The sequence below is a fragment of the Manacus candei genome, unplaced genomic scaffold (genome assembly GCF_025592945.1).
Source record: "Manacus candei isolate 608988 ecotype Guabito, Panama unplaced genomic scaffold, ASM2559294v1 h1tg000017l, whole genome shotgun sequence".
Lineage (NCBI taxonomy): Eukaryota > Metazoa > Chordata > Aves > Passeriformes > Pipridae > Manacus > Manacus candei.
In genome coordinates this window covers 21,832,848-21,860,000 of record NW_026138065.1, presented here as the reverse complement: position 1 = coordinate 21,860,000, position 27,153 = coordinate 21,832,848, and the positions used below count along the sequence as shown (strand labels likewise).

The 27,153-nt window shown below is 36.0% G+C and overlaps 1 protein-coding gene across 9 annotated transcripts in view; it reads left to right on the top strand.

The window, feature by feature from the left end:
- Positions 1 to 27,153, top strand: part of USH2A (usherin) — a 379,342-nt gene that overhangs the window by 207,942 nt on the left and 144,247 nt on the right. For all 9 annotated transcript variants that reach the window (XR_007903998.1, XR_007903997.1, XM_051783908.1 and 6 more), the window contains one exon: positions 13,562 to 13,741. Coding sequence is in view for 7 of the 9 variants with exons in the window: in XM_051783908.1 (XP_051639868.1) it covers positions 13,562 to 13,741 (180 nt within the window). In the remaining 2 variants the exon portion in view is untranslated. The remainder of the gene's footprint in view (positions 1 to 13,561; positions 13,742 to 27,153) is intronic.

Below are 27,153 nucleotides of genomic sequence, written 5' to 3'. Positions count from 1 at the left end.
ATAGCAGGTCAATGACATGGAAAGTGTTTAAATAATGTGTAACTTAACACTTTCTCTGTCATGAACCTGTTATTCCAACACTTTCAGCTGATCTCATGCTGAATATGCTATGGATGTCCCCAGGCTTAGCTCCTTTTCTTGTTCTGTTCCAAGTCTTTCAAATTTCACATATGTACATCTCTGACTGTCTTAATATTTTATGTACACTGTTTTTCTACCAAATGAGTCTGCCGTTCATCTTATTTGTTTAAGGTACTGTATAACATTACATCCATCTGCTTTTACAAATATGCATCCCTTGCAGGAATTGAAGTGAATAGCCTGGGAGCTTGCCTTGTTATAATAAGTTATTTCCTTGTTATAATAAGTTGAATTTAATTCTGGACTTTTTTTTTCTAATGGGGATAGATCATGTTAAATAATTTGCAAAAGATTTAAAGTTGCTGTGGGAATTTTTTGGGGGATGGAGAATGTTTGTCCTCTTACAGCAAAAGCAACAATACATCAGTAAAGACTACATTGTAATGCATAAAAGCAAGAAAGAATGTTCTAGTCGCACTGTCTTTAAATTCCTGACTTTCGAATCCAATATAAATGTTCTGTAATGCATATGCCAGGTTTTTGTTGCTGTTTAGTTCTTTTACTGCTGATACTTATTTTTTGATTTTAGACACTAGCATGGCAGGGTGGTGGTAAATAGTGTACACCTGGTCAACATTTATCAATAACCGAGTTGAAAGAGAAGCAAATGCTATCATAAACTGTCATAAAAAGGTCACCGTGCAACTGCAAGTGTGAAATGTAGATCAGCAGGAGACAGTCTAGATTTTCTGCCAATAGAGGAGGATACTGATAATGGATTTTTCTATCGTTTGGCCATGATTTAGCAATGTATGCAAGAGAAATATCTGTATCAATTAGCCCTCATTTTCTAATTCATCTCTGTGTTATTCTGAAAATCTTTCTCTTTGAAAGTACTTGTTAAAATATAAGGAGCTTTGTTGAGACTGTTTCACCATTCTGATCTGTACAGGTATGTTTTAGTTTTCCAGAGAAATATTTTTTGCTAGCAAACTGCATATGGGGATCAAATATGATTTTAGTAACTTAGAGCTCTGTCCCAGTTCTTCAATGCTCAGGCATCATTGCTTGGGCTTAATGCAATGCAAAGACAAGTTGCTTTGCTTCAAGCAATTGGAGTCCCAGTGTCCCCTTGAGAGGAGCCTTAAAGAGGAATTTGGTTTGCAATTGGTTAGTCCAAGGCATAAAATACTAATATTACAAGATCACCAACAGCTTTTCCCTCTTTAAGAGGAATTAAAGTTCTTGCTATTATCTGACACTCTCCTAATTCTTGGAGGACTTGAGGGGGAAAGAAAGGTGACAGAGTCAGGCTTATTTTCCTCAAGTAGTTTCCTCATTCAGCCCTATTTATCCTCAGGTTGGTTTAGATTAAGTACAGGGTCATTTTTAATTGCATCTGGGTGTCTGAAATTAGGTTCCAGAACAGGAAGGATCAGGTATTAACTCTTTTCCAGAGGAGAGAGTTGGAGGAAATTCTTATCTTCCTACCTGTGTCAGATGACTGCATTAGCACAAAATTAATCCAAACCTGTAGTCCTGAAGATGTTGTGATGCATTTGAATGCAAGTTTGACATAAAGAGAATCTTTAATTAACTATGTGTCCTTAGGGAGTTTCACAACACAAAGTTGCAGGTTTATACTTGGAACTCTTCGTTGCTCATGAATGTAGAAATCAATGTGTGGTATTTTCAGTTTGGGTTTTTATTTTTAATTTCTTGGAGTTTTTTTTAGTACTTTTTTAAACTTTTGTTGTTGACGTATCATCCAAGGTTCTTACTTTTCAGCAATGTAGTTCATCTGGTATTTTTGTAAGGAGAAAGTGAATAATCTGGTTACTCTGCATGTTCGGAGATACTGTACCAGAAAGCTTCCTTGCAGCCTCCTCATTCTCTTGACAAAGTGGAGAATTCTAACAGCTAAATATAGCAGAAAATAGTTGACTTTTGCATATGTGCATTAGAACGTTGTTCATCTAATCTTTTTAGTTTCAAATATACTCTGTATGAATCAACAAAAGAAAATTTACACCATACATTCACTTGGCTTCTACTAGAAGGTTCTTCTTATAATCTTGATTGGGCACAGTGCTTCAGTACTCTTTCCAATCAGAATTCAGAAAGAGAGTGTTAAGAATCAACCTACTGTATAAAAGCAATGGCTGCTATAGGAAGACACAGCACCTGCAGATGCCAGAAGTGGGAAGAGGAATGCTGAAGCCCCTTAAAGTTCCTAGCCTGCCTTGTGTTGAAGGCTTGAGAATGGGGAATAAAAATTCTGTGGGATGTTATTTCAAAGATGGAGGAGGTGGTAAGCACTTTGCATTTAGATCTGAAAATTTAATAAAACCACAACAATTTCTGAGAATTAAACATGATTTCAGAAATGACTAAAACATTTCTGAGAGACTTGTTAGGACAATTTTCATACTGAATTTCTTTTAGACTTTTTTTGCATAATTACCTCAAAATATAAAGTAGTATACATTTGCATTTGCAGTTGCTGCAAATGACTTTGCAATAACTGATAAAAGAGACAAGTTTCATGCACTTTAATATTTACAAGAAAAATTATTTTACAAAGATGGCAGTATAGTAATCCCATATATTTAATCAAAGCATATGAAGTGTTTTCAAGACAAGCTATTTCTTCAAAAACTTGATTTTTTTTTTATTGTTGGCTAGTTATTAAGTCTTTTCTCCCGTGTAGCTGAATATTCAAGAAGCTGTTACTAAAGAAATCTGAAAAATTTTTCCACAGTAGGTAGGTATCAGGTCTGCATGCTTTCTGCATTTAATCACTTACAAAAATATTTATAATATCATGTGTTCCTGAACCAGGGACAGATTATTATTTAATAAGAGCAGGAAAAGTAATTGCAGCCTTACTCCAGTATTTTAGGATTGTGCAGTTACCCTATACATTCTGCAATGTGAATTCCTTAGTAGTAATAATTGATTATTTTTTTAATATGATGGCACACTAAATTTGGCATTACTATTAAGAAAAATCATCCTTTCTTCAAGAAGCTGGCCTGAGGAGTGTAGAGATACTTGACTTAAAAAGAAGGGTAAAATTTTCAAAAAAATTGTGAATCTGAGAAATTGTGGCAATATTAATGATATTGGTAATTTACCAATTAAATTTTAATATATAAAGAAATATTTAATCCATTACATCTGTAGTGCTGTGATGTTACATGGTGTCTAAGGCACCTTAGTGCCTTAATGTGACTAATACTAAGGACCCTGAAGCTGCTGAGGCATTGTTTTCCAGAGCCTCACAGGAAGTATTTTCTGTTATAGGTCTCATGTTCTTATTCTTGGGTAATTTTTCTCATGACCTTGCCCCTGCAAATGCAGTAGTGTGATTGCAGAAGAACTTCACGGGAACAGCTATGATGCTGTGAGAATTGCCTTTCCCTAGCAGATCCTTACCTCCCAAAACCTAGTGGACAACAAAGTCTAGAGTAATAATTTAAATGCTTGATAAGTGTTATCCATTAATATATGTACACGGATGTTTAGTGACCAACCAGTGTAAAACATTTACACCATGTTAACATACTCCATGCAGCCCAAATAGCATCATAAATGGGAACAACCAGCAGTGAGTTCAAGCAGTTCCCAGTGGAAAGCATACAGTGGCAGAGGGACAGCATAGCAAAAGTCATCCCCACCGTGAGCAGCAGCATTGGCATATTCATCATCACCACCTGCTGCACCAGAGAAATAACCTCCCCACTCTGAACGTGGGATGCTTTTGTGGGAGCCCTTAGCTGCTTTTTCAAGCCAGCCATTAGGGAGATGTTTTGTATTTCATCCACTTCCTCCCTCATGTTGTCTATCTCAGTTTTAGCTACAGGCCTCAGTAATAAAACTCGCTAGTCCTGAAGATAATTGAGAGGAGAAAGAAAAGGGGATGCATGATCCATTTTCAAATAGCCATATTTAATAAAAACAGAGTAGGACTTAGGGGTGTTTTGTCACTGAGTAGTGTGGTATTTCAATTTTGATTTGCATGGCTAGAAAACTCATAGCCTCACTTGCACTTTAGGTTGATTATTGGGTAAACGTTAGTCATGCTTCATTAGATTTTGAATAGCCTCACAATACACCATGTTCTAGCATAATTCCCTTCAGCACCAGATACACTTTGTTTTTCTTTGCCTTGGTACAGGTGTCTCAGGGGAAAGCAAAGTGAAAGCAGTCACTCTCTAATTTCTACATCTGACCATTTCTTTGGTGAAGACTCAAGCATCAAACCACAGATGGTGTTTTAATTGATCTTCTGCATAATTCTATTAATATAGTTTTATTTTTGTCATGTGTACACTGGTTTGTTTCTATCTCGTACTGTGTAATTTATTTGGTTTTGTATGATAAAGCAGACAGGGCTGAATCCCATTTCTGTGAGAAAGGTATCATCAGTTCTTAAAGGATTGAAATTCCTACTGACTGCCAATAGCAGTATAGTCTCTGAGACTGTCCCTACTCCCTTGTAATAGTCTAGGGAATAATAGCAACCTTCTGGAGATGGGTCTGGTAAACAGTATTGAGTAAAAGGGAATTTGCCAATCAGTTCTCCTATGAAGACAGTCTTTTAGTTAATGAATGTCTTCCAGAGTTTTTAGTCCACATGAAGGCTAAGGAGGCTACACTGAGGCTACACTAAGGCTAATACTTACCGTCTATGGTTAAGTGCTAAATGCAAAACCAACAATTTATCACATTAGATGCAAAATGACTGGTGTTGATGACATGGCCAAAACAAGATATATGTATAATCTGACTAGGGCTTCCACAGGTAAAGAAGTTGTGTTTGAATACTTGTATGTGTTGGTTTGAAACAAATACACTTCATTTTAGAGACTAATGTAAAACTTGTCTGGTTTCTCAGGTAGGGAAAGCATGATGAAAACTGGGATTGGACAAGCTTTTGATGTAGTTTTTCTTTGCACTTTACAAAGGGGACTGTGTAATGTGCCAGAGAGATCAAGATACTGTGATAGACCATCCTTTTGTAGGGATGATTGTGTGCAGTTGATGTGGCTGTTTATGTTAATTTACAAGGTTTTACCCTGAATGGTCTAGAGGGAGGTGCTTTATAAGTGAGCACAACAAACACTCGCCTGAGTGATTCTGTGGTTCTTTCAATCTGCAAGTGCATCATTTATGACACCCCGTGAAAGCTGACTGTAAAAGCCAAAAGAATGTCTTATGTCAAACAAAAATCCTAGATCAAGTTTAGAGCTTCATTCCTTCCAAAGTATTACAACTAAGTGTAATGGCATTTGACAGTATTGACTTTTTTTATATGACTTCTTTTGGCTAACTCAGCATTCTGAAAAAATAGTGTTCTCCTTTTGTGATTGAAAGGGTTAAATAGTACCAATTCATTACCACTCACAAAAGGATTTATTTTGTTCTCATAAATCAGTTTTATTCCACATTTTTATTATTCCCTTGGGTCAGCTGCTCCAATTGAAATCAATACAAGTGCAAGTGACACAATCAATCTAGATATTTGATTATGGATTTGAGACTCCAGGTTCTGCTCTGTGTGTTTAGCTAGTCTCCTTCTGATAGTGTCCCTGGAGAATGGAAAATTCCTATTGGCATCCATGAATTATGGGCATAGATTCAGAAACCAGATACTGTGATAATCTCCATTTATGTACTGCTGCAGTTAGAGAAAGAATGTTCTATCCATGGAGAAACAAGCTTAAAGATTTTAAAACTAACTGTTTCTCAATTTTTTTTTGGTGTATAAAATCCCTCATTAAATATACTTTATAAAGTCTCATCATTTGTCTATAAAACCCCTCAAACAAAATGGATGAAATCAGTAGCTATATGCTCTATTATCAGCTTAACATTGCAAGTGTAGCAAAATCTTTTGCCATTTTATGCCTTCTGGTCATTTATAGACAATGTGAAGTTTTGTCACTTGGAGTACTAAAGTGTGCTGGGACACCTTCTCCTGTTAATATTGGAATAAGAGCACTTGGACACTGGAAGCTTTTGTGAAATCCAGATAAGTTGGTTCTACTCAGAGAATGCTTTCCAGAGTTGGATTTAGATCATGGACTAAGTTCTTACCATGTATCCCTAAGACACTTGATACAGTGTGTGGTGTGGGGGGTCCAGGATTGATGCCCCTTGGTACCGTTGCAGAAAAATTGAGTTACAATAGAGATGACTATTTTTACAGCAGAGATTTAACACTACTGAATATACTGTTTTAACTGGAACTCAAAATCTGTACTCAACTGCAAGACTCATTAGATGTTTCCATGTTTATGAAAAAGTAATGAGAAAACCTAAAACAATTCAAATAAAACAGGTTTCTTGGCATTTTCATCAACAGTTACAGAGTTTTTTTAGTTGAAAGCCTCATGACACTGAACTGAAAGCTCCAAAGGGTAGATGAGACCACACACCAAACACTCTTCTCTGCCTGCCATCATGACAAAACCTAATCTCAGATGCAGTCATTAACCGTCCTTGGGGGCTCTGCTAACTTTCTTGTATGAGCTTTCACATCAAGCTGTGGGCTTTATTCATATTTCAGTCCATAGAATTAATGAGCATATAAATGCACATTACTTAGTGTTTGTAACACTAATAATCACTTATTTCTACTGACAGGAACATGCTTTCATCATAATGATTACTCCTGCTTTGCCTTAGGGTTCTTGAAGTGTTCGGCAAATTTTCACAGAATCATGGAACAGCTGAGGTCAGAAAGCACCTCTAGTTCAGCCTCTCTTCTCTAGACAGGGTTAGCTGGAACATGTTGCCCAGGACAGTGTCCAGTTGTGTTTTGAGTATCACCAAGGATGGAGACTCCACAACCTCTCTGGGCACCTTGTTCCAGTGTTTGACTAACCTCAAAGTAAAGCCTTTTTCTTAGGTTTAAACAGAATTTCTTGTATTTTCTGTATGTATCCATTGTCTTTAGCTCTGCTGCTATATACTACTGAGAATTATTTGGCTTCTTTATGCCCTCACAGCAGATATTTATACACATTGATAAGATATTCTACCCTCCAGGCCATCTCTTCTTGAGGCTAAACCATCTCAGTTCCCTTAAACTTTCTTTATGTGGCAGATGCTTTAAGCCCTTAATCATCTTTTCATGAACTCCACTCCAGTAAGTCCATATCTGTCTTGTAATGGGGATCCCAGAACAGGATGAGCACTCCAGATGTCTCTCACCAGGATGAATAGAGAGGAGGGATCCCATTATTTGACCTGCTGCCAATGCTTCTAATACAACCCACAAGGCTGTTGGCCTCCTTTGTCGCAAGGACTCATTGCTGGCTCACGTTCAACTTGTCCACCAGGACCTTCTTGTCTTTTGTAAGGCAGAAAAGCAGCTTTCCAGTGTCAGAGTGACAGACAGCATACACATTCTGTACAGCTTAAGACAGTCTAAGGTAGCTGTACCAAATTTCAGCCTTTGAGAAGTCACAGAAGGTGCTTTTGCCTGTTTGAGGGAAACCGAGCTGTCAAAGCAATGACTTGAGTACTACAGTCAGAAACTACATCTGAGTCATTGAGTTTTCAGATTTCTTCTATATGTGCCAACAGGGACTTTCGTCCTGTTCTTTAAGTAATTTCTATTTTGCAGTTTTAAAACTATAGGCTTCTTTAATTGCCAGTGAGAAAGGAAAAAGAGAAGTTTTTTTCAATGCAGATAATGTCAATTCTTTGTTATTTACAGGGAAATTAATATTTTGGATTCGTAGGTTTTTTTCCAGTTTGTCTCAGTGCTTTTAAATTACCCATTTTGCCTCATCCAGCAACTCCTCCTAACCCATGAGAATTAAGATTTCATGTGTTAAGAGAGTCTTTAAGTTTTGGACTCAGTTTGATGGACTGTGACCATAATATGTCCATAGGAACAATACATCTGTCAGCTCAAGAGCAGAGGAACAAATGGGGCTTCAAGAGATTGAGACACAAAATCAGGAGTGTACCCATCTGAAAAAAGAAGGAAAAAACAAAACCAACCAACCAAAAAAAAAAAAATCCCCACCAGAAAACCCTCCAAAACAAAACCCCAAAACATTAAAAAAAACCCCTCATCGCAAATCACAAAAAAACCGCCAAGAGTTTGCTGAAAAGAGGGCTATGACATCTGACATAGAAGCACAGAAAGTACTTTATCTCGATAACAATTGAGATTAAAATTTGAGAACAGTTCATTATGGCAGTCCTTAGGAAAAGAGAATCGCCAATGTCAAGGAAATATTTTTAGGTGGTTTTCTATTGGGATAATCAAACTAATGTGAAGTGATTCTGAATACTGCTCTAGAAACTGTGGAAAAGGAAAGAGGGAGAAGAAAAATCTTAGCTGGGAGGAAAGGTGTAGCTTGTGTGGAAGTAAATGAGGCTGAAGAATAGGCAAAACTAATGGACAAAAGAATGAGCTTAGAGACCAGGAAGTGTGCATATTCATAGAACTTACCTCCAAAAGATGTGGTACCAAAGAGACAGAAAATACCACAGGGTCAGAAACTGCTGCACAATGAGGGTAAGTTATGGGGAAAAGGGATGAAAAAGTGAGTTCTTGTTTCATTTTTATTCTGCTATTCTGACATTAACTTTTTCTGTGGTCTAAGATGGAAACAGTATGGATTGGTAATAATATTTCAGCACATGACACAAAGCCCTAGTCACTCGAAAAATACTTTTCATCATCTAGTATTACAAAATATGTAGTGTATTTTTGTGGTTGAATTTTCATGTTGTCTTGAAATAATGATATTGGAAGAAAATAATAGCTCATTAAACATTTGTGATAACACTGAAGTGTTAAAGGCTTAAGTACCTTTTAGGTGGAAATTTCTTTGTACTTCACAGGCTGTGGTCCTGTGATACCACTTAAGTTCAGGCAAATCTGGGGATAAGATGACCAATTTCTAGGATGCTGCAAATAGGATAGAAACCTCTTTTATAAAGGTGTCTTGGTTCTTAAAGTCTCATAAGAATCAAACAGAAAAATAGAAGGAAACTGTTTTTTGAGCAATATCTTCTGTATAATGATGGGTATGTTAGGTGAATGGATTTAGTTTGTATTATTTCTTTTATTTCCATTGTCATGAGAATTGTTTCATGTTGTATCATTTCCTGCACTCCTTACAACCTTTGTTACATGAATAAGATATCAGAATGCTAATGACTAATATACAGTATTCTGTGTCTGCTGATACTATACTGTACTACTGTGACCTTTTTAATATTATGTATTCTGATTGGCTGTCCATTTCACCTCTTCCCCACAAGTTAATAAGACTGTAAAAAGGAGAGAACTTGAAATCGCCAGCCAGTCAAATTACAGAATATTGAAAAGGTCAGAGCAGTACAGCACACAGAAAAAAATTATGGAATATATGAGGCATTAAAATTCTTGTGACAATGATTATAACAAGAATGGAAAAGGATACCCATTTATGTTATTTCAATCTAGTGAACCCCATAGGATGACAGACCCAGGACAGCAGTAATTTACGCACCACTGACCCACAGGAGCTTAATTCACCTATTTACAGGGGAGCTTAGTAACAGGAATGCACATCTGCTTGGGAGCCCCCTGCAAAGTGTCCACCCAAAAACATAGTGAACCTTCAAACACAACTACCCGCCAGCTAGAATGCTGTTTGAAGCTTAGGACTTTTAAACAGTGATTTTGAATGGAATATGTATTTATGTGTCTTTTTAATATAAGCATTTTTTATTTCTTGACTTTGTTTCAAGTATACATAATTTTTAAGAATGTATGTGGATATTCTTTAGCCCTAATTTCTTCATTTGGATCTTTTCTTGAAAAACTGAGATACTTTGATCTGGTATAAACTACGAATAAACTGGGAACAGTTTTTCTGAGGTTTTTCTCAAATAGCAGGCTTAGGGAAAAAAGGCCCTCAGATACTTTGGGGGAGATATGGAGAACTGAGTAGGAAGGGTAGGAAAAGAACTAAACCATCACTGTGCAAAAATATGGAAAGATTGAGGAGCTTGGGGAAGCCCTTCACGTCTGCAAAGGGTTTAGTCTTTTTTAATAGCTTATAGGAGATGGTGGCTCTGAGCCTCCTCCCATTCAAATTCAATTTTTGGTACAGTTGTTTGCAATGTCTTAAGTGTTGAAGGACATGGTGAACCAGATCTAGGAGTTTGTTTTCTGCCTCTTTAGATTGTTCATGTGTTGTGAAGAGACCTTGCTTGTTGGAGTGCTGGTGTATGTTCATGGCAGGAATTACAAGGCAGAGTGCAGGAACAAGGAGGTATTCTGGTAGAAACCACTTGTCTGAAGTAAAACAATGTCTTTTACGACTTTACTGGTATCTGAGTCACCTGCTGTTTAGATCTGCGGCAGACTTGCTGGTAGGTTACAGTAGGACCTGTGAGCAGGATGGAGAGAAAAACACACATGAAAAATGGAAAAAGAGAGGCCTCATCCACTTATACTCACAAATTGGGTCCACACTGAGGCAGGCTGGGCAGGAATGGCATGGAATGATATGACAGGGTTATCACTGTATCACTTTCTGTCAGGCTGAACCTATGTGTCTGCATTTTCCAGCCCACTGAAAGCTAAGTTTAAGCAGTGAGAAGTGGCAAAGCTGCATATTGCAAGTCAGCCCCAGCAAGACCTGCATTTTAAAAATGTTCTTCTAACATTTTACTTGCCAGCAGCAGTAAGATGGTTGGCTGGGAAGGGGGATAAAAACACCTTTTGTCTGTGTAAAATTCAGGTTAGGAAACTTGCAAGTACTCCTTGGCTTTTTATTAGAAGCAATGAAAAATTTTGAGCTGCTGTGTTGTCTATCTCATTGTAAATTTGCAAGTTCATTTTTGAGCTGAATAAAATGGTTATGTAATTACATACTTCTCCTAATTATTGAGTAATTATATACTTCTTATAATTGCCGAGTAATCACTCTGCTATAACTAGAATTTAATGTTACAACTAATTGTATAATTACTGTATATTAATGTTGTTATCCAGGCAACTTGGAATAGAGTGTTATCCTTTTAATTCATATTCTGTTACTCAAAACTGTATTTTAAAATATAGTATAGTTAACCATTGGAAGAAAGATTAATAATGGAATAAAAATATGAGCAGAGGAAACACATGTTTTCCTTCCAGGTTTAGGTGGATGAAAATAAAAATATTAACATGTTAGAACTGTACTGTGGATAGAAAAAGTTTAATTTTCTCATGGATTTGGCATAAAAATTACTACTAGGCAACCCACTTTTATGCTTAAAGTTTGAATCTATCCTATGTGCCAGTCTGTCAACACTAATTTTTAAACTCTCCTACACATTGGAGGTGAAATGTTTAAAAAATGCATTTTTTTTTCCCACGGCCAACTGAATCTTTAAGTGTTTCATGTCACTAGAACCTTAAGAATGTATATGTCATATATACAGTTGGCCATTTCTAATGACTTTATTGTTAATAAAATAATAGGTGCATATCACAGTCACATGGTGTTGTGTGATCGTCACAAATAATCAGTTGCAGGTACTGGAAAAACTGTGATAGATGATAGGAAAAATGTGCCTTGTTGGATTGTATCTACTCCCAAATCACACACAGGGACAGTTTCACAAAGTTGCAGAAGGAGGGTTTGATATGCAATTTAAGAGCTGAATTCAAGGAATGTAGATGCATTTTTCTAGTGCTGGTTGAGTAGCCTGGTACATAAGAGTAATGTCAGACAAAATAACTTTGCTTCTGCAGGATTCTGTATGTAGAATGTGTAAAACATGGTTCTTCTTGCATGATAAGACGTTTTGCCTTCATTGCTGTATATAAAACGGGGCCTTGGGCTTATGTAAACTTCAGTGAAATCCAAAATAAATCCATCAGGCTTCATGAAACCTTTCTACCTTCACACTACTGTAGTCTGTCCAGGTGGTCTGGTGCTATGGCATGGTGTAATCCAGGTGGAATTTGAGCAATAAGGAACTAGGCTACAGGGCAGGGTTATAAAGAGTTTTACAAAACTGCCCCCCCTCCACGAAACCTCAGAAAATAAGTTTGTCATATGTTACCAGCAGAATACCTGAAATACCTTTGTGCCACTCTATGAACACCAAAATAATGGAATTGCTTGGACTTGTACCATAAGTGAATCAGAGATTGTTTATAGGAATCCAAAATTAGACGAAAATCCAGATCACTCATCTGTGGTAAAATGTCATGTGAGCATGACTGAAATGTACTGCATACACACGTGTTAGAGCACATCATAGAAATATGGGATATTTGAAAAGCAGTTTCAGATTTAATAACATTTCAGTTTTAACTGTTCATTTAAAAGTTGAATAAAAATGTGTAAATCCAAAGAGTTTCCCTTAAAAAATTAATTAAAATATTGATTTTCCAGGGTTTTTGTAATTCCATCTTATCTAGGTTTTGTAGAGGACTCAGATGTGAATATTCAATCAGCTACCTGTGACAATGCCTTACTTAACATACAATATTTTTAACAGTTATATACTGTTTAATCTCATTCTCATACCTGTGATCTTAGACTTGTGTGATTCTGCTGTTGTTTGTAATAGAGAATTTCCATTGACTTCACTGTGAGAGCTCTTCATGGAATGATGAATAGTAGTAATAATATTAATCATTTATATAGCACTTTATATATTCGAAATATAGGATAATCTTTAAATGAGCTCAGCTTTGCTCTCAGATATGTGAGTGAATTCTTCATTAATTTGAAAAAATTGTTACTTTATATACAATTTTTTTTTAATTTTCTAGTCTTACTAGGTATTTTGGAAAGGGTTTCTTTATTTTTGTAGGGCAGAATATTGGCTTATCTTAAGTTTGACATCTTAAAAGGTTTGCAAAGGACATGTAGGTTGCTGTGGTGTCCTCTGATGATTTCAACTGATAAACTGAATACTTCAAATCCTTTATCTTTGAGGGGACTGCGGGCCATGCTGGAAAGCATGTGTTACTGCCAATGACTATTTCTTATGTGTGTAATGGAGTTAGCTTACAAACTACTAAGGTAAGCATTTTTCTAGTGAATTCAAAAATTTTTACCAGTGTATCATAGGCATAAGAATTAACACTAACATTTGGGATTTGCAGTTATCATCTGACTTTTCTAGAATATAAGTAGTTTCTGAAAACTGGCTTCTGTTTGTGGTACATAGCAGTCAGCTTTGCAACTGCATGGTTGCTTCATGTATTGGTTTGTTTATTTTCCAAGATTTACAAGTACCATAAACTGTTGCCAAAAGCAGGAGAAATAATGAATAATATTTTTTCTCCCTAATAGCCAAAATTTTGTGTGTGTGTGTGTGTGTGTTTGTGTTATCGGTATAAATAACAACTCTTCTTTTGAGTAGAAATAAGACTTAGTTCATAAAGACAGTGAATTGTAGCAGATGCAAGGGCTAACATTTGTTCTTCACCCCCTTTCTTGTTTTTTCATAACAGATAATGCTAATTATTCTATGGTAAATGATACTCGGATGTTCTGCAGCAGCAAGAAATTCAATGTATGGGTACCCATTAAAGGCCTGATTCCATTTTCTAACTACACAGTACAAGTGAATGCATCCAACAGCCAGGGCAGCTTGATAAGTGATGCTATAACAATTGTCATGCCTCCAGGAGGTAAGTATGAAAAAGTGCTTTTTCTGTGCATGTAACAATTACACAAACACTCTGTTGAACAAAATGTTATTTATTATCTCAACTGAAGACTGGAATTTCAGAAGAATATGTTTTTGCATTAGTAGTTCTTACTAACAAAATTGTTCTTTTCGGTTTCTAATTTGTCACACTGTTTACTTTAAGAACTAGAGAATGAAAACAGTTGTATGGTTAACATATTATGAAGGTGAGGGGTGTGTTATGTACTTCATTTTTTTTCTGTGAATGGTGGTGTATTCTGTCATGGACAGCTAATCTAGTCCAAGAATATCGAGAGACTCACCTGCATTTTGTAACCTTTTTTAGAATAGAAGTTGAAAGTGCTGACAAGGAGCACTTACTGGATAGACTTAGAGAATTTGTTTAATAATAGTAATATAAACCATTGGCAATATATTGAGCCCGAATCCACAAAGTAATTTAGTTGTGAGAAAGTCAATTACAATGTGCTGATTTACAGTGAATGAGGCTCTAAACCACTCTGGATGTTATCTTCATAACAATTTGAAATAAGAGAATTGAGCAAATACACCCTAAACACTGTGAGTGTTTTGTTCTGTGGTTTTGTTTTGGTTGGTGGTTGGGGTTTTTTTTGTCAAGAAAGCTTGCATTTATAGCTGGTGTAGGTGTGTCCCTTTTGCATTCCCTTTTCATGGCCATCCTCAAGAATTAGCTTTTGTTGAATAAATGCCAATGGAAACAATTAATTTAAGACAGTTTTGAATTCTAATGTGAGAATTAGAATCAACCAGTCTTGATCTTGAGGCATGTATAGGTGTTGCTGTTGAGTAAGAATAGTGTAGAGCGACATACACACCATTTTAAAGTAAAAGAAAAACAAAAACAAAGAAAAGAGAAATCCCATAAACCTTACAGCTCAAAAATACAGTTAAACTTGAAACGATTTGCTTGCAAACAGATGGATTAGGTTTGGGTCCAAACCAGCAGAAAGACTTCAGGGAAGTGAGTAAATACAATACAGAGTTTGTATGAGAGATTACTGAGAAATAAGGAAAAAGTCAATTTCCAGAGCATTGTATACTTTTCCAATTTTATTGTCAAGTTGCACCTAATATTAACAAACATTCTTTGTTATATAATAATAAAACTGCATCTGAGTTTCACTGCTCATTTAAGACTGAGGAGTAAGACAATGTTATTTCCAATTCCGGTGCCACATTTTAATTTTGCGTAGCAAAATTTGGTAGTGAAAATTTTACCAAATGACAAAGTAAAGGATCTTTAAAGATAAGCAAGGATGTGCACAGGTTTATGACAGCCATTAAGATAGACTTTCTTTCATCATTAGATTGTTGTTGATTACAATTAGAAAACTTATAGCTTTGAAATTATCTTTTTTATGACCTTGTGGTAGTTTAAAAGCAATACCTCATTGGTTAAATAGGTTTTAGTTCATGCTTCCTTTTAGTTAATGATCTGAAAACATATTATCCTGATTTACACATAAAATCATGCTGAAAAGCATGTGGCATTCACTAGGATATGTGTGTTTAAGTAGAATTAAATTAGCAGTGAGAGTTATTAAAGAAATCTTCCATACTATTGTCCAGTGGACTGTGATCTGTAGTGAAATGAATAATAAATGAAGCAGGGCATATGAGGGAAGTACTCTCTCACACACACTGTATTCTTGCTATATGTGCACACACATACAGACATGCATGTGTATATCTAGGACAAGGTATGTTTGTTTTGCTATGATATTTATTACAATGACTCTTTCAATGCTATACAATTCCATTGTATGGTAAATTATGAGTATAATGGTAATTTTACAGTGGACTGTATTCACTACCTTCGCAGTTTGTAAATCATTAAATAAAATCTAGATGCCACTAAAATAAGAAGAAATTTTATTTTTTACTTCAACGGCCAAGATTTCACTTAGAAATTTTGTTTGATCAAAGCGTAAAAGAGGTCTCATTAGGTACAAAATCATAGCCTTTTAGTGAGTGTGAACATGCAGCATTCTCTTTTCAAGGATAAGAAAAAAAATGCTGTTTCAGAAATTTGCATTGTGGGGAGTACTTCATGGAGCTTGATGGAAGATTGTATAAAAGGAAGAGTAATAGAAGACAAAGGATTATTCCTTTTTGAAGTTACTGCTGATCACTGTTTTACAATTGTGATACAATTTTTTTTTCCAACATGCATTTCTTTTGTTTCTTTTTTTTTTTAAATTTAAGACATATTGCATATATGTCTTAATGTAAAGCATGCCAAATCCTTAGTGTTACCTGACTGAATGTATCTTAATTTCTTATCAGTCTTATTTACCATGCTTTAAGTCAATGCTTGAAAAAAACCTATTAGAAATAAGGAATTTATTTTATCTAAGCTCTTGACTAAAATTGCAATGCAGGTTCAAGAGTTCTTGGAAAGATTAAAAAAAATAAAAACTGAATCCAAATGTTAATCCATAAATATGAAACTTTCTTTTGACCCTTACCCTGTAGTGGACTGGAGTTACTAATGGGGTTAGGATTTCAACTCTTAATGGGACTTGGTGCATTAGTGTTTGGTATGCATGGAATTCAGCATTCAGTTTAATAAGTGGTTGACATTGGTGATGTCCCTTAATTTGCTTAAATCTAATTGGCTCTTTTATCAGTCAAACCTGTATGGATTGGCAATTGATCAGAAAGGGTCAGCCATGACTGTGCATGTACTTAAATGCTGGAACTACCAGTTAAAGTCACTGTTGCATAATAAGAAGCTGAAACCATGAGAACAAATGATCTTCAGAGTCGGAAGGCAAAAGAAAGCAGAGAAGTTTTTCAGGATGTTCAAGTTCAGAACAAAGGCATTATGGAGTATATAAATTTTAAATACACTGCTTTTTGCCTCAAGACTTAAAGCTTTTTTTTCCAGATGAACTGAAATCTTGTCTGAAACTGTCTTTGTTACATCAAAGAACTGCATGGAAAGCTAAAAGAGATGGAAGAAGCATAAAAGGGCATAGTTTAAAATGATTAGTGACAAATTTCATACCGCAGAGGTAGAAGTAAATTTTTTTGAGTTTTACGTTTTTTTGAAAAGGAATAAATTTGCTCCATTTATCTTATCCTAAACTGCTTTGGTGGAAGTTGTAAAAAAATAGTATAGTAGTCAGTGCTTCACATTAATTTGAAGTTGCCAAGCAGTAAAAAATCTGGAAAACAAATTTCTTTAGAATTAATTTAATTAGGTAAATGAATTGAAGTGATGCAGAGGATGTAAAACTGCAAAATTCTGGGAGAAAATCTTCTGCATGGCATTCTTGGCTATACGTTTTTCTTCTCAATGAGTGCTATTTCTGATAACATGGCAGATTTAAGATCCCATTATTTTAGGATTGCTTTGTAATAAGGGATGGTAAGCTAGCAGAAAATAAATTTGCAATCACTGCTGATAATACTCCAGTTAAATCCATTTGTTCCCTTCCTCTGACCATCAAAGCCCTAGTATGGAGGGGAATGAGAGGTCCTCTGTGCAGAAAGGAGAAAGATTATGTTGAAATAGGGGCGAAGAGAGATAGCAGAGAAAGAGCGGCTGCTGCTCAGATGGGAAGTAGGAAGGTGGGGTTCAATCATCACCTATAAAGAACAGAAAAGGATTCCCAAGTCATAATAAGAGATATGAAGATTGTCATGGATGCTAATTCTGTATTGCATTGCAGAGTTGTCTCTGTGTGGGTTCTTGGTGCTGACTCATTAACTTGGTGCTGACTCATCTACAGAGCAGAACCTCAAAGAATTGGTTTAAATTTCCTATGTAAAACATAAAAGGGAAGATACTCCGAAAAAAAATTGCCTAAGCAGTGAAGTGCTTCTTTAAGCTCTTATATACTCTGTCTGTAATTTGCATAACATAGGAATATTTAGCAGTGAAAGATGTTAGATTTTGCTTTGGACTCTTAAGCACCTGCCCTTTTCTGGCCGCTTGTTTGCGTATGGAATACTGCATGCCTCTCCTATAAGCTTGGGCTTGTTCTCAGCAGCCAAAATTGAACCTACATACCTGTAGTTGCTGATATTTGTTCAATATCTACAGGAGATGGTGTCCTGCAACCAGGGGATTTCAGCCACTGTTAATCTAGATAGCAACACCTCTGAGACTGGATGTTGAACGTCATCATAGGATCCCTGATCTAATCATGCAAACGAGTAGGAATCTCATCATACAACTTATATTTGCACCTGAAAGAATTTGTTCATGCAAGTGGATCACTAAAGCCAACAGGCCTCCTTAGAGGCATTCAGTAAAGACAGCAAGCTGATGTTAGGTCAGAATTACTTAGGAAAAAAGATCAAACCTGAATATACTAGATTTTTCCCTGTGAGATAGATTTGGTTTTCCATTTTGCTTAGTATTGCATTGAGAGTCACATCATAAAACTTTTTTTGAAAGAATTTCCTTTATATCAAATTTCAGCCCTTTAGATACATCAGTTGTTATTCTGTCTTCTCCTTCTTTTTCTCTTTCTCTTTTCTCTCTCTTCTTTCTCTCTTTTCTTTCTCTCTCTCTGTCTCTCTCCTCTCTCTTCTCTCTCTCTTCTTTTTCTCTTCTTTGCCTTTCCTTCTTTCCTCCAGGATTCTTTTCCAACAGGATTCTTTTTGTTCTATGTCTTCTGTTTCTTTTTCATTTTTCTTCTCTTATATTCTCTTATATCACTTCATGTGAATTTGAAAAGAAAAATTAAAAGTAGTTTTTTAAAAAAGCTCATTGTGAAAAAAAAATCACATTTAAAAATATTCCAAATTCTCAAATATTTGTATGATATCTATCCAACCTCAGAATAATATAATCTCTGATTTTGATGAAGAGCAGGAAATGTTTTAAACAAAGTTCTTAAATGAAAAGTTGTGACCATTTCTTTTCTAGAGGCAGTTTAAGGAGAGAGCAGGATAGAGCAGGGAGGAGAAAAGAGCTCTCCTACATCTCTCATCGATGACCTAGCTAATTAAATAGTGTCAGTGGCAAGCTGTGTATTGTCCATTCCAGTTCCTTTTGCCCAGAAAGATGATTTCATGGGGATATAAGGGTAGGATTGCAAAAGTGCTTGTGTGGAAAATTGGGAGTTGTTCTAATGAAACAATAATTCTTCTCTAACCTCTGCAGTATTGAACTGATTGTCATTTTCATTAGTGCTACTTTCTTCTTTTATTCCCCTCTCCCAGGCTGTTCAGCACATCTTTCAGTGAGTTCATACCATGTCTATTCTTGGTTTTGGGTGGGTGTTCTGGATGGCAAGAGATGAGAGAAGTAAGTCTCATTCCTGAACAGTTGTGTCTTCAGACTCTAGCAGTGGGAGGCACAGAGCAGCCCTCTTTACTGCTCACTTCCCTAAATTGCAGCCAGCTGGGGCTCAGCCTAACCCCACACATCATAAAGGACCACCTCAAGGTTACTTTAAATTGAGGCTTAATGTTAGTCCCTACTCATGAAATTGAGAAGATTTTCCAGCAGGCAATGACACTCTAACTATGTCCTTCCCTTCTGATTACCCCTTTTCCTTTGCCTCCACACCCTGTGCTTTTGGGGCTGGGCAGATCTCCCATACTATGGGAGGATATATGCTATATTCCCATACTATGGGAGTAAACAGCTATGCTGTTTCCATGCTGCAGACATATGGCTCCTGTATTTATAATCTTTTAGGTTGCTTTCTGTCTTCTGGAGCTGTGTGAAACAGTTGAGACACAAAGATCAAAACAGCAATTTTAGTTGCCTAGAAGAACATGGATGTTTTTGCTTGCTTAGGAGAGCCAGATGAGAAAGGGAAAACTGCACAACAGCTTGAAATAGCTAATTCATCATCTATAAGCAGGGAATTAACCTCATTGTAGAGGTCTCACTATAGGTCTTTGCAAAACCTTAGCCTAAGCATGAGATCCAGGTTATACTTAAGATCTCTTGGAAGAAATCTGTGGTAGATGAGATTTCCTGCTGCAAAACTACAGCTTACTTATTCTTCTGAAAAACAGAAGAATATATAAAAGTGGGGGAAATGGGTCATTGTGAAACTTAGCAGTAGATCATTATTTAAAATTACTACCTACAATCACATTAACCTGTTTTAGACCAATTTCAATTTTACACAAAAAAGGACACAATTTAGATGAAGTATGCAATTTTTATATAATCTCAAGCATGTCCATGCTTGGGGTTTTTTTTTGTTTGGGTTTTTTATTCTGTGGAAATCTGAACTAGACTTTCCAGTACTGTAATTAAAATCAACATCATTTGTGTGGCAAGTTAGGTTCTTCTGTGGAAGGAATTCTACAATAAAATGACATTGAAATTCCTGCTGAAAATCTACAGAAGACATTTGAAAAATTACACTACGAATTTTCTCTTTAGAACCATTTTCCAGATATATGTAAGTACTAGGAATTGGATCAATTTTTATGTTACTTTACTACTATGATTTGCACTGCTTTTCTAAAAAGCTCTCTTTTTAATATCTTTTATTTTTGACAACTCCTACCCCTACAGTTTGCAGAAAAAAATGGCATTTTCATTAACTGTCAGCAAAGGCAAATGTCTGTGAGCTGTTTGTTTGTTGGTTGGGGGTTTTTTGGCATGTCATTCTGTGTTTTCTGCACTTGAAGCATCTAGATTATGGAAGTTAGCCTGGTCATCATAAAGCACTTGAGTAAAGTGACAAGGTTTGAGCCACTTTGCACCATTGAGGAAGCTTTGAAGTTCCTCTGCTTGCAATGAACTCTGCATGCCTCCAGCAAAGTTCTGTCACCCTGTTACATTTTGGTCACCTTTCCATATTAGGAAAAAAAAAAAGCTTAAGTGGGGAAAAATCAAGTTTCTTTTAAGATCTTACTGAGGCTGAAATGTAGACAGAATCAAATCACTGTTTTTTTCCCATCTTTAGCTGGGGACAAAACCAGAGATGATCTTTCTTAAACATGACAGCCATAAAAGTGCTTTTACTTTTTTTGCTGGTTCTATTTACAGTTAAAAATTAGTCTCTGGGATTTTTCTCTGTTGTTTCGAAAAAGATCTGAAATTGAATTTTAAAAATCTGAAATTTTATATCTGAATTCTTGAAACCCTTTGAAGAATTAAAATATTTTTCCTTCATATAGTTAATTATTTGTTCTGGTACTGTTTTGAGTTTTACTTTTTCCTTACTTTTCCTTAGTATAGCATTCCTCATTCTGTTACATCCATGCAGTTATCTTTAGGCTAGTTGACTGAATACCTAAGGAGAAATAAGCTTCTCTATAAAGACAGAAAGGGAGAAAAAATGGAAGTTGAGTGAGAATCAGTCATTAGAGTCAGCACTTCTCCTCTGGTGTCCTGATAATGCAATTTTGTATACTACCCTTTCTTTTATGGCAAAAGCAACTATAAGAGTCTATAGGCCTTAGTGATTCTTGACATTTGACAGCTTTGTCCTAACTGTTCTTTTCTTTCTGAACATTTTTTGTGTCTGCACACATCTGCAGATGGACACACACAAATAGATATATATATTAGTATATGCATGTTCATGTATACATGATCTTTTTCTGTCTTTTTTTAATCTTTGAATCTCTATGGAGATCATATTTATTCCCCTGACAAAGAAATACTGTACTCTTAGATTAATTCCAGGTGAGTAAAATGAGAAAGGGAATTAATGTATTTCATGTTACAGTGGGATACGCCCAGTATTGAATTATATCAATCCTTACTATTTGTATCCTGACCTATTTGCTGTTCTGATTTTTACAAATATTTTCTAATTCAGATTTTCAGTAGGCTTCTGAAGTGATTGAAGGTTGTTATTCCCATTTTACAGATAATGAGAGGCATGTGTTAGCAACAGAAGAAAATGTTGTGTTCCTTCTCGTGCTGAAAAGTATAATATACATGTCAAGGTTTGTCAGCCTTTCTTCTGGTTCCTTAGCTTAGGCTGGGGCATTGCTTCTCAGTGAAAGGTGTCACCATAGTTGAATGCAGCCAGTGTGTACAGAGGAAACGCATGAATCCAGGTTGACTGATTTTAGACTATCTACACATCTCTGATAGTACATATATAAAGAAGGGAAGTTGAATAAGTGAAGAGATGGCATTATATAAAGAAAGAATGTATTTTCCTCTATTTTTCGTTCTATTGAAGTTCTGAGTGCTCTTACATACTAAGAAGCCTATATGAGAGGGTTATTTGTAAAAAGGGATACTGCTCTCCAAAATATTCAGCTGATGGTTGTAAACTGAATTAATCAGCTGCAAATTTTCTGTGTTGAAGATTTAACCCTTTCAGTCTATGTTTTAAAAACCAACAAAGGCGAGGAAATTTCCCCTGGCTCTTTATTTTTGTCAAAGTCTTGAAGCAAATCTGTATTTTAGAGAGTAAGTATTGCCAAGGTATTTACTTCAAGCTATGGTGGATAGTATGTGTAGATTAGGGTAACTGCTCTGACATGTCTTGTGGCACATAAGGCAAAACACAGTCAGCCTTGTTTGGGTTTGAATAACATGTGACGGTGTTACTAAGACTTTTAATCAGTTAGGCTGCCTGATTTTGAACAAGACCACAGTAGCCAAGGTCTTTTCAGTAAAAATACTTGAGAACAGATCATTCACTGTTTATATTGACACACTTCCACCAATTCCAGTGGATTTATGTGTTCCTCAGCATTATCTGAGGAAATGAAGTCCAGGGTTAATTTGAATAAATGGTTTATTTGTTAAAAGTATCTAGAACAGGACACTAACTGATGAGTAGCTACTTAATAATGCTGTATGAACATTTCTATGTGGATAGCTCGGCTATAAAAGCTTGTAATCTTTTTACCCTGTTCATCAAATTAACTATATATTTTGCACAGATTATTTCCAGGGGGAATAGTCTTGTCTGAATTGCTTTTTATTCACCTTAAATGTTAAATATTTTGCTTCAGCATATAGCACTGGATCATATTTCTGTCAACTGCAATACCAAATTTGTTGGGGGACCGATTCATAAAAACAGTTAGGGATTTTTGACACAGTTAGGTGGAATGGAGGTGTCACCTTTCATATTCTTTCATAGCTTATCTCAGTGTTAGAGCACTGACTGAAAAAAAAGGAGATCTGGATTATTCATCCTAAAATGGCTAACATTCCTGTCTCCCGGTTGCTGGGCAATGTGCTAATCTCTGGGTTCATAAGAAAGGAATGCAGAATACTGCCCATCTATCCTCTTGGAACTCTACTACCCTGTGTGTGTGTGTGTGTGTGTAGAAGTCTTATTTATTGGGAGAAAAGACTGAGCAGGTACTATTGTAACCCAGGGCTAATGACACTTCCCAAATTGGGGTTGGGCACTGTATGTGTCAGTGGCAAAGAGGGCAAGAGGAGCAGGTGCTGAGTTCTGGGCATTCTTGGATCTGGATGTGGTCAGCATGAGCATCAGAATGTGATCCTATTGCTATTTTCTAATACAGCTTAATTTATTGATACTGCAGCTGTTGAACGAGACTGTAACATGAAGTGACAGCCGTAGCATTGCAGTTGGCAATTTTGAGAAGTGATAAGAATTCTTGTTTACTCTGTAAATGTAATAGTTCAGATTTGTTTCCCTCGGTCTCATGTGTTACATAACAGAATAACACACAGTGTTTTGTTATTAGTTTCCTAATTATAACAGTTTTATTTCCAGAACTGAATTTTTGATTCTTCTGTTTTCCATTGTGCAGATTACCCACCCAGAGAGTTTTGCATGTTGATCAACAGCAAGATTTGGTTATATATTAAAAACTCTCTATACTGGTAATGATGACAGATATAATTAAATTAATTCTCTGCCATCTCCTTTGATGCACACAGATTTTCCCCATTAATATTGATGGAGTCACAAGCACATGTTGGGGTGGGTGGGAGAAAGCCCCTGAATGTTGTATTTTGCTCTTTGTGGAACTGACTGTATCACTTTATGTTTAAATGTAAGGAAAGCTGCTGACAGTTTTTATATATTAAATTATAACTGAGAACTAATTCAAGGATCAAAGATGCTCTTTGGGAGACATCACTTTACTGGTAGGAAAAATCATTACCTTTTTTCCCAGTCTCATGTATTTGTACTGTATGTCTTGGAAATATCATTCCCTACCGTTTCTGAATCTTGATGTTTAATTTAACACAAAGGTCTTTGAGCAGCACAATGGGAGGGGGGCTTTTGCTAGTAAAGCATCATAGAAGGAAATTGAAAGGTACGTGTTTTTTCTCATTTATCAAAGAAGTGCAAAAATCTAAACTGACATTTTATATCAAATGAATTATGAACTGTGTACTTTGTACCTAAGGGAACAACAACTAAATTAGACTTTTGTTAAAGAGAGAGAAAGAGAGAGAGAGAGAGGAAAAAATAAGCTTTTAATAAACTATACAGTCATTTTTGGTATTTTGTCTGAACCTGACATATGCTGTTCTTTGCAGAAGAAAACTAGAGAGTATAGGCTACTTCAAAGTCTATATGCTTTGAATGCCTCAGAGTGAATTGAGAAGCAGGTTAAGATGACACACAAACCAGAGTTTCTACTTAATAAGTATTGTTGCTTTGATATTTCTGTTTTCAGCCTTGTCCAACTCAGGTGAACAGGAAAAGATAATATGCTATTTAATAGCTTGAAGATTGGAGCAAAGTAGTATATGATTTTTTTCCTTTTTTTTTTTTAAAAAAAACCTTCCATTTGTGAGAATATGGTTGCTACTGAAAAAGACTTCCAGGAAGCAAAATTTTAGAAGACTTTTGAAGAAGTAAATTTTCAAAGAATTATGTACTTGATATTTTAAGGGCATGACTTCTGCTGTCTTTAGGTGAACAACATTTCTTGCAAGCAAAGATGAGACTCCTAGTCTGTAAAGTTAGAGTTGGTAACATTTATGAGATTTTGTACATTACAAAATTCTGAATTTCCTTCATGACTTTCAGGGGGAATATATTTATATCCGTGCATTGACATAGAAGACACTTTCATATTGTTGTGATAAGCACCTACACCTTAGAGAAAATGGGAAATGAGAAGGTAAAATTCCATGGTTTCTTTGACAACATATTCCCTAGTGCACTCTTACGGTGCCTTTTGATAGACATGAACAAAACATCCAAGAACTAGTTGCTTTTCTCATATGTCATGTACATACATTTCATGACAGTATATTTCAGAAGATTAGCTAAGTTAGAATAAACAAAAACTTTCAGAAACTTCATTTCAAAATAGCATGTAAGTGCCATTGGAAATGTGGTGTGTATATGCACACTTTTTTGTAACAGAAAGGGAAGGAGAAGAGGTGGCAGCTTGAAGGGATGCAGTGGTTTGGCAGAGCTATGACAAAGAGCTGATCCCTTCAGACATGCTGGAGAGTCAGACCTTCTGCTCATGCTGTCTGTGGGGGACATGAGAGGGATGGGGACAACAACCATAGGTGGGAAGAATAACTCCTTTCTTAACGCCTGCCTCCCGCTTTCCCTATAAAAAGACATTGACAATGAGACAAAGTTTTTTTTCTGATTACCATGTATGGCATAAAGAAGTTAATTAGTAGCTGTGAACAAAAGCTGACTCTGTGTTGCCTTGATCACTAGGAGCAGAAACTTTGAGAGAACCTCTTTTCTTTCTGCAAGTAAGGAAAGAATTTGAAGGGGGAAAGTCTGTTATGGCCACAGTTGTTTCAAGGCCAAAAGGAAGTCCAGTGACCTGGATCTCACAGATACCTGTAGGATATTCAAGATATAATAAGACTGCACCACCCACTGTGCATAGTGGCACCCTAACACGAGCTAATCTATCATCTTGTCAGATCCATTTTCTATTTATGGGCACCTCAAGCTTGGTTTCCATCAGAAATGGTAGTATTTCACACTGTCCATTGTGTACTCCGAGAAATTTATGGATTAAAAATAATATAGGTAATCTTTTTGCAGATCTAATTTATTTGTAAGCCTGTATTTTTCTCCAGTCTGTACATACAAAAATATATAAACTGATGCTTCTGTCAAAATGCAAATCAACTGGTAAAACTTGAGTTTTCTACCACCAGGGTAGCCTGTTCTTTAACAGTTCTCTGACACATTCATCATGCAGGAGTGCACATCATGCTGTTACTTGAACCAGGAGACTTCTTATTTAATGACAACATTCACGTCTTTTCTAAGTGTCTCACTTTCTTTAGCATTCAGTTAAGGTTGCTGTATTTTCTTAGTTTCTTTTGCCACACTGGGTGGAGATATAGAATCATTTAGGCAGGAAAAGACCTTTAAGATCATCAAGACCAACCTTTATCCTAACACTACCTAGTCCACCACTAATCTGTGTCCCTGTGCACCACTTCTGTACATCTTTTAGATACCTCCAGGGACAGTGACTTCACTGCTTCTCTGGGCAGCCTGTTCCAGTTCTTGAAAACCTTATATAGCAAACAATATTTGCAGAGGCCATGGTTTTGAATATCATGTTAACCTTTAGCTTTCAGTCATAAAATAAATCAATATTAAAAATTAATTTTCAACAAATTATATTTCAGACTGATACATATGCTTCTTGTAACATCACCACATCTGTACCTTTTTCTTTTATCTTTCTTCATCTTCTATGATGTTAGAGTCCCCTCCATTGAACTATTAGACTGAAAAAGAGTTGATTGGAAAATCAGCTTGTGCATCTACTTTCCTTAAAATCAGTTTATCTCATTTCTGTTAAACAATTGTTTAGTCTGATGTAGATTTGAAAACTTTGTTGCAGAAATTTAATCCCATTGCTCTATGTCGTGTTTCCCAGGATTCTCTTTGTTGTTGTAAAACTTTTGTGAAGCTGAAGATTCCTATATACCTATCACTTTTCTATTGTTCTTTAAGCTAATGTTCTTTAAGTTAGGTTTAAACTTTCTTCCCTGGTGTTTTCCTGACCTGAATAATACATTTTTTTTGGTTGTTTTTTGGAAGCCTTTGGATTTTCAGAACTATCTAAGAACTCTTTAGTTTCAAACAAGAAGTAAAAAGTTTAAAAGCCAGCCTGCAGTTCTCTGAAATTGTACCAACATTTAGAAAGAAATTTTAATTTGGCTGAGAGTCTCCTCACTAGCAATCTACAAGACTCTCACCAGAGATGTTTCCATCAGTGTAGAAGCTACCATACCTACCTCTGGTCATAGCTCTCTGATGCCAGATATTAGGGAAGCTGTAAGATTCTGAAGGTGCTGTCAAATTTCACCATCTTCCTTTAAAAAAAAAAAACAAACCAAAAAAGCCCCGAACCCCAAACAACCAGCTACAAAAAACCCCATCAATAATAATAATAAAAAAAACAAACCCCCCAAATCCTCCTGAAATTAATCTCTAAAGCTGCTTCATGCAGGAAGCTGAAGCTGTGGCATGAAGATAGACA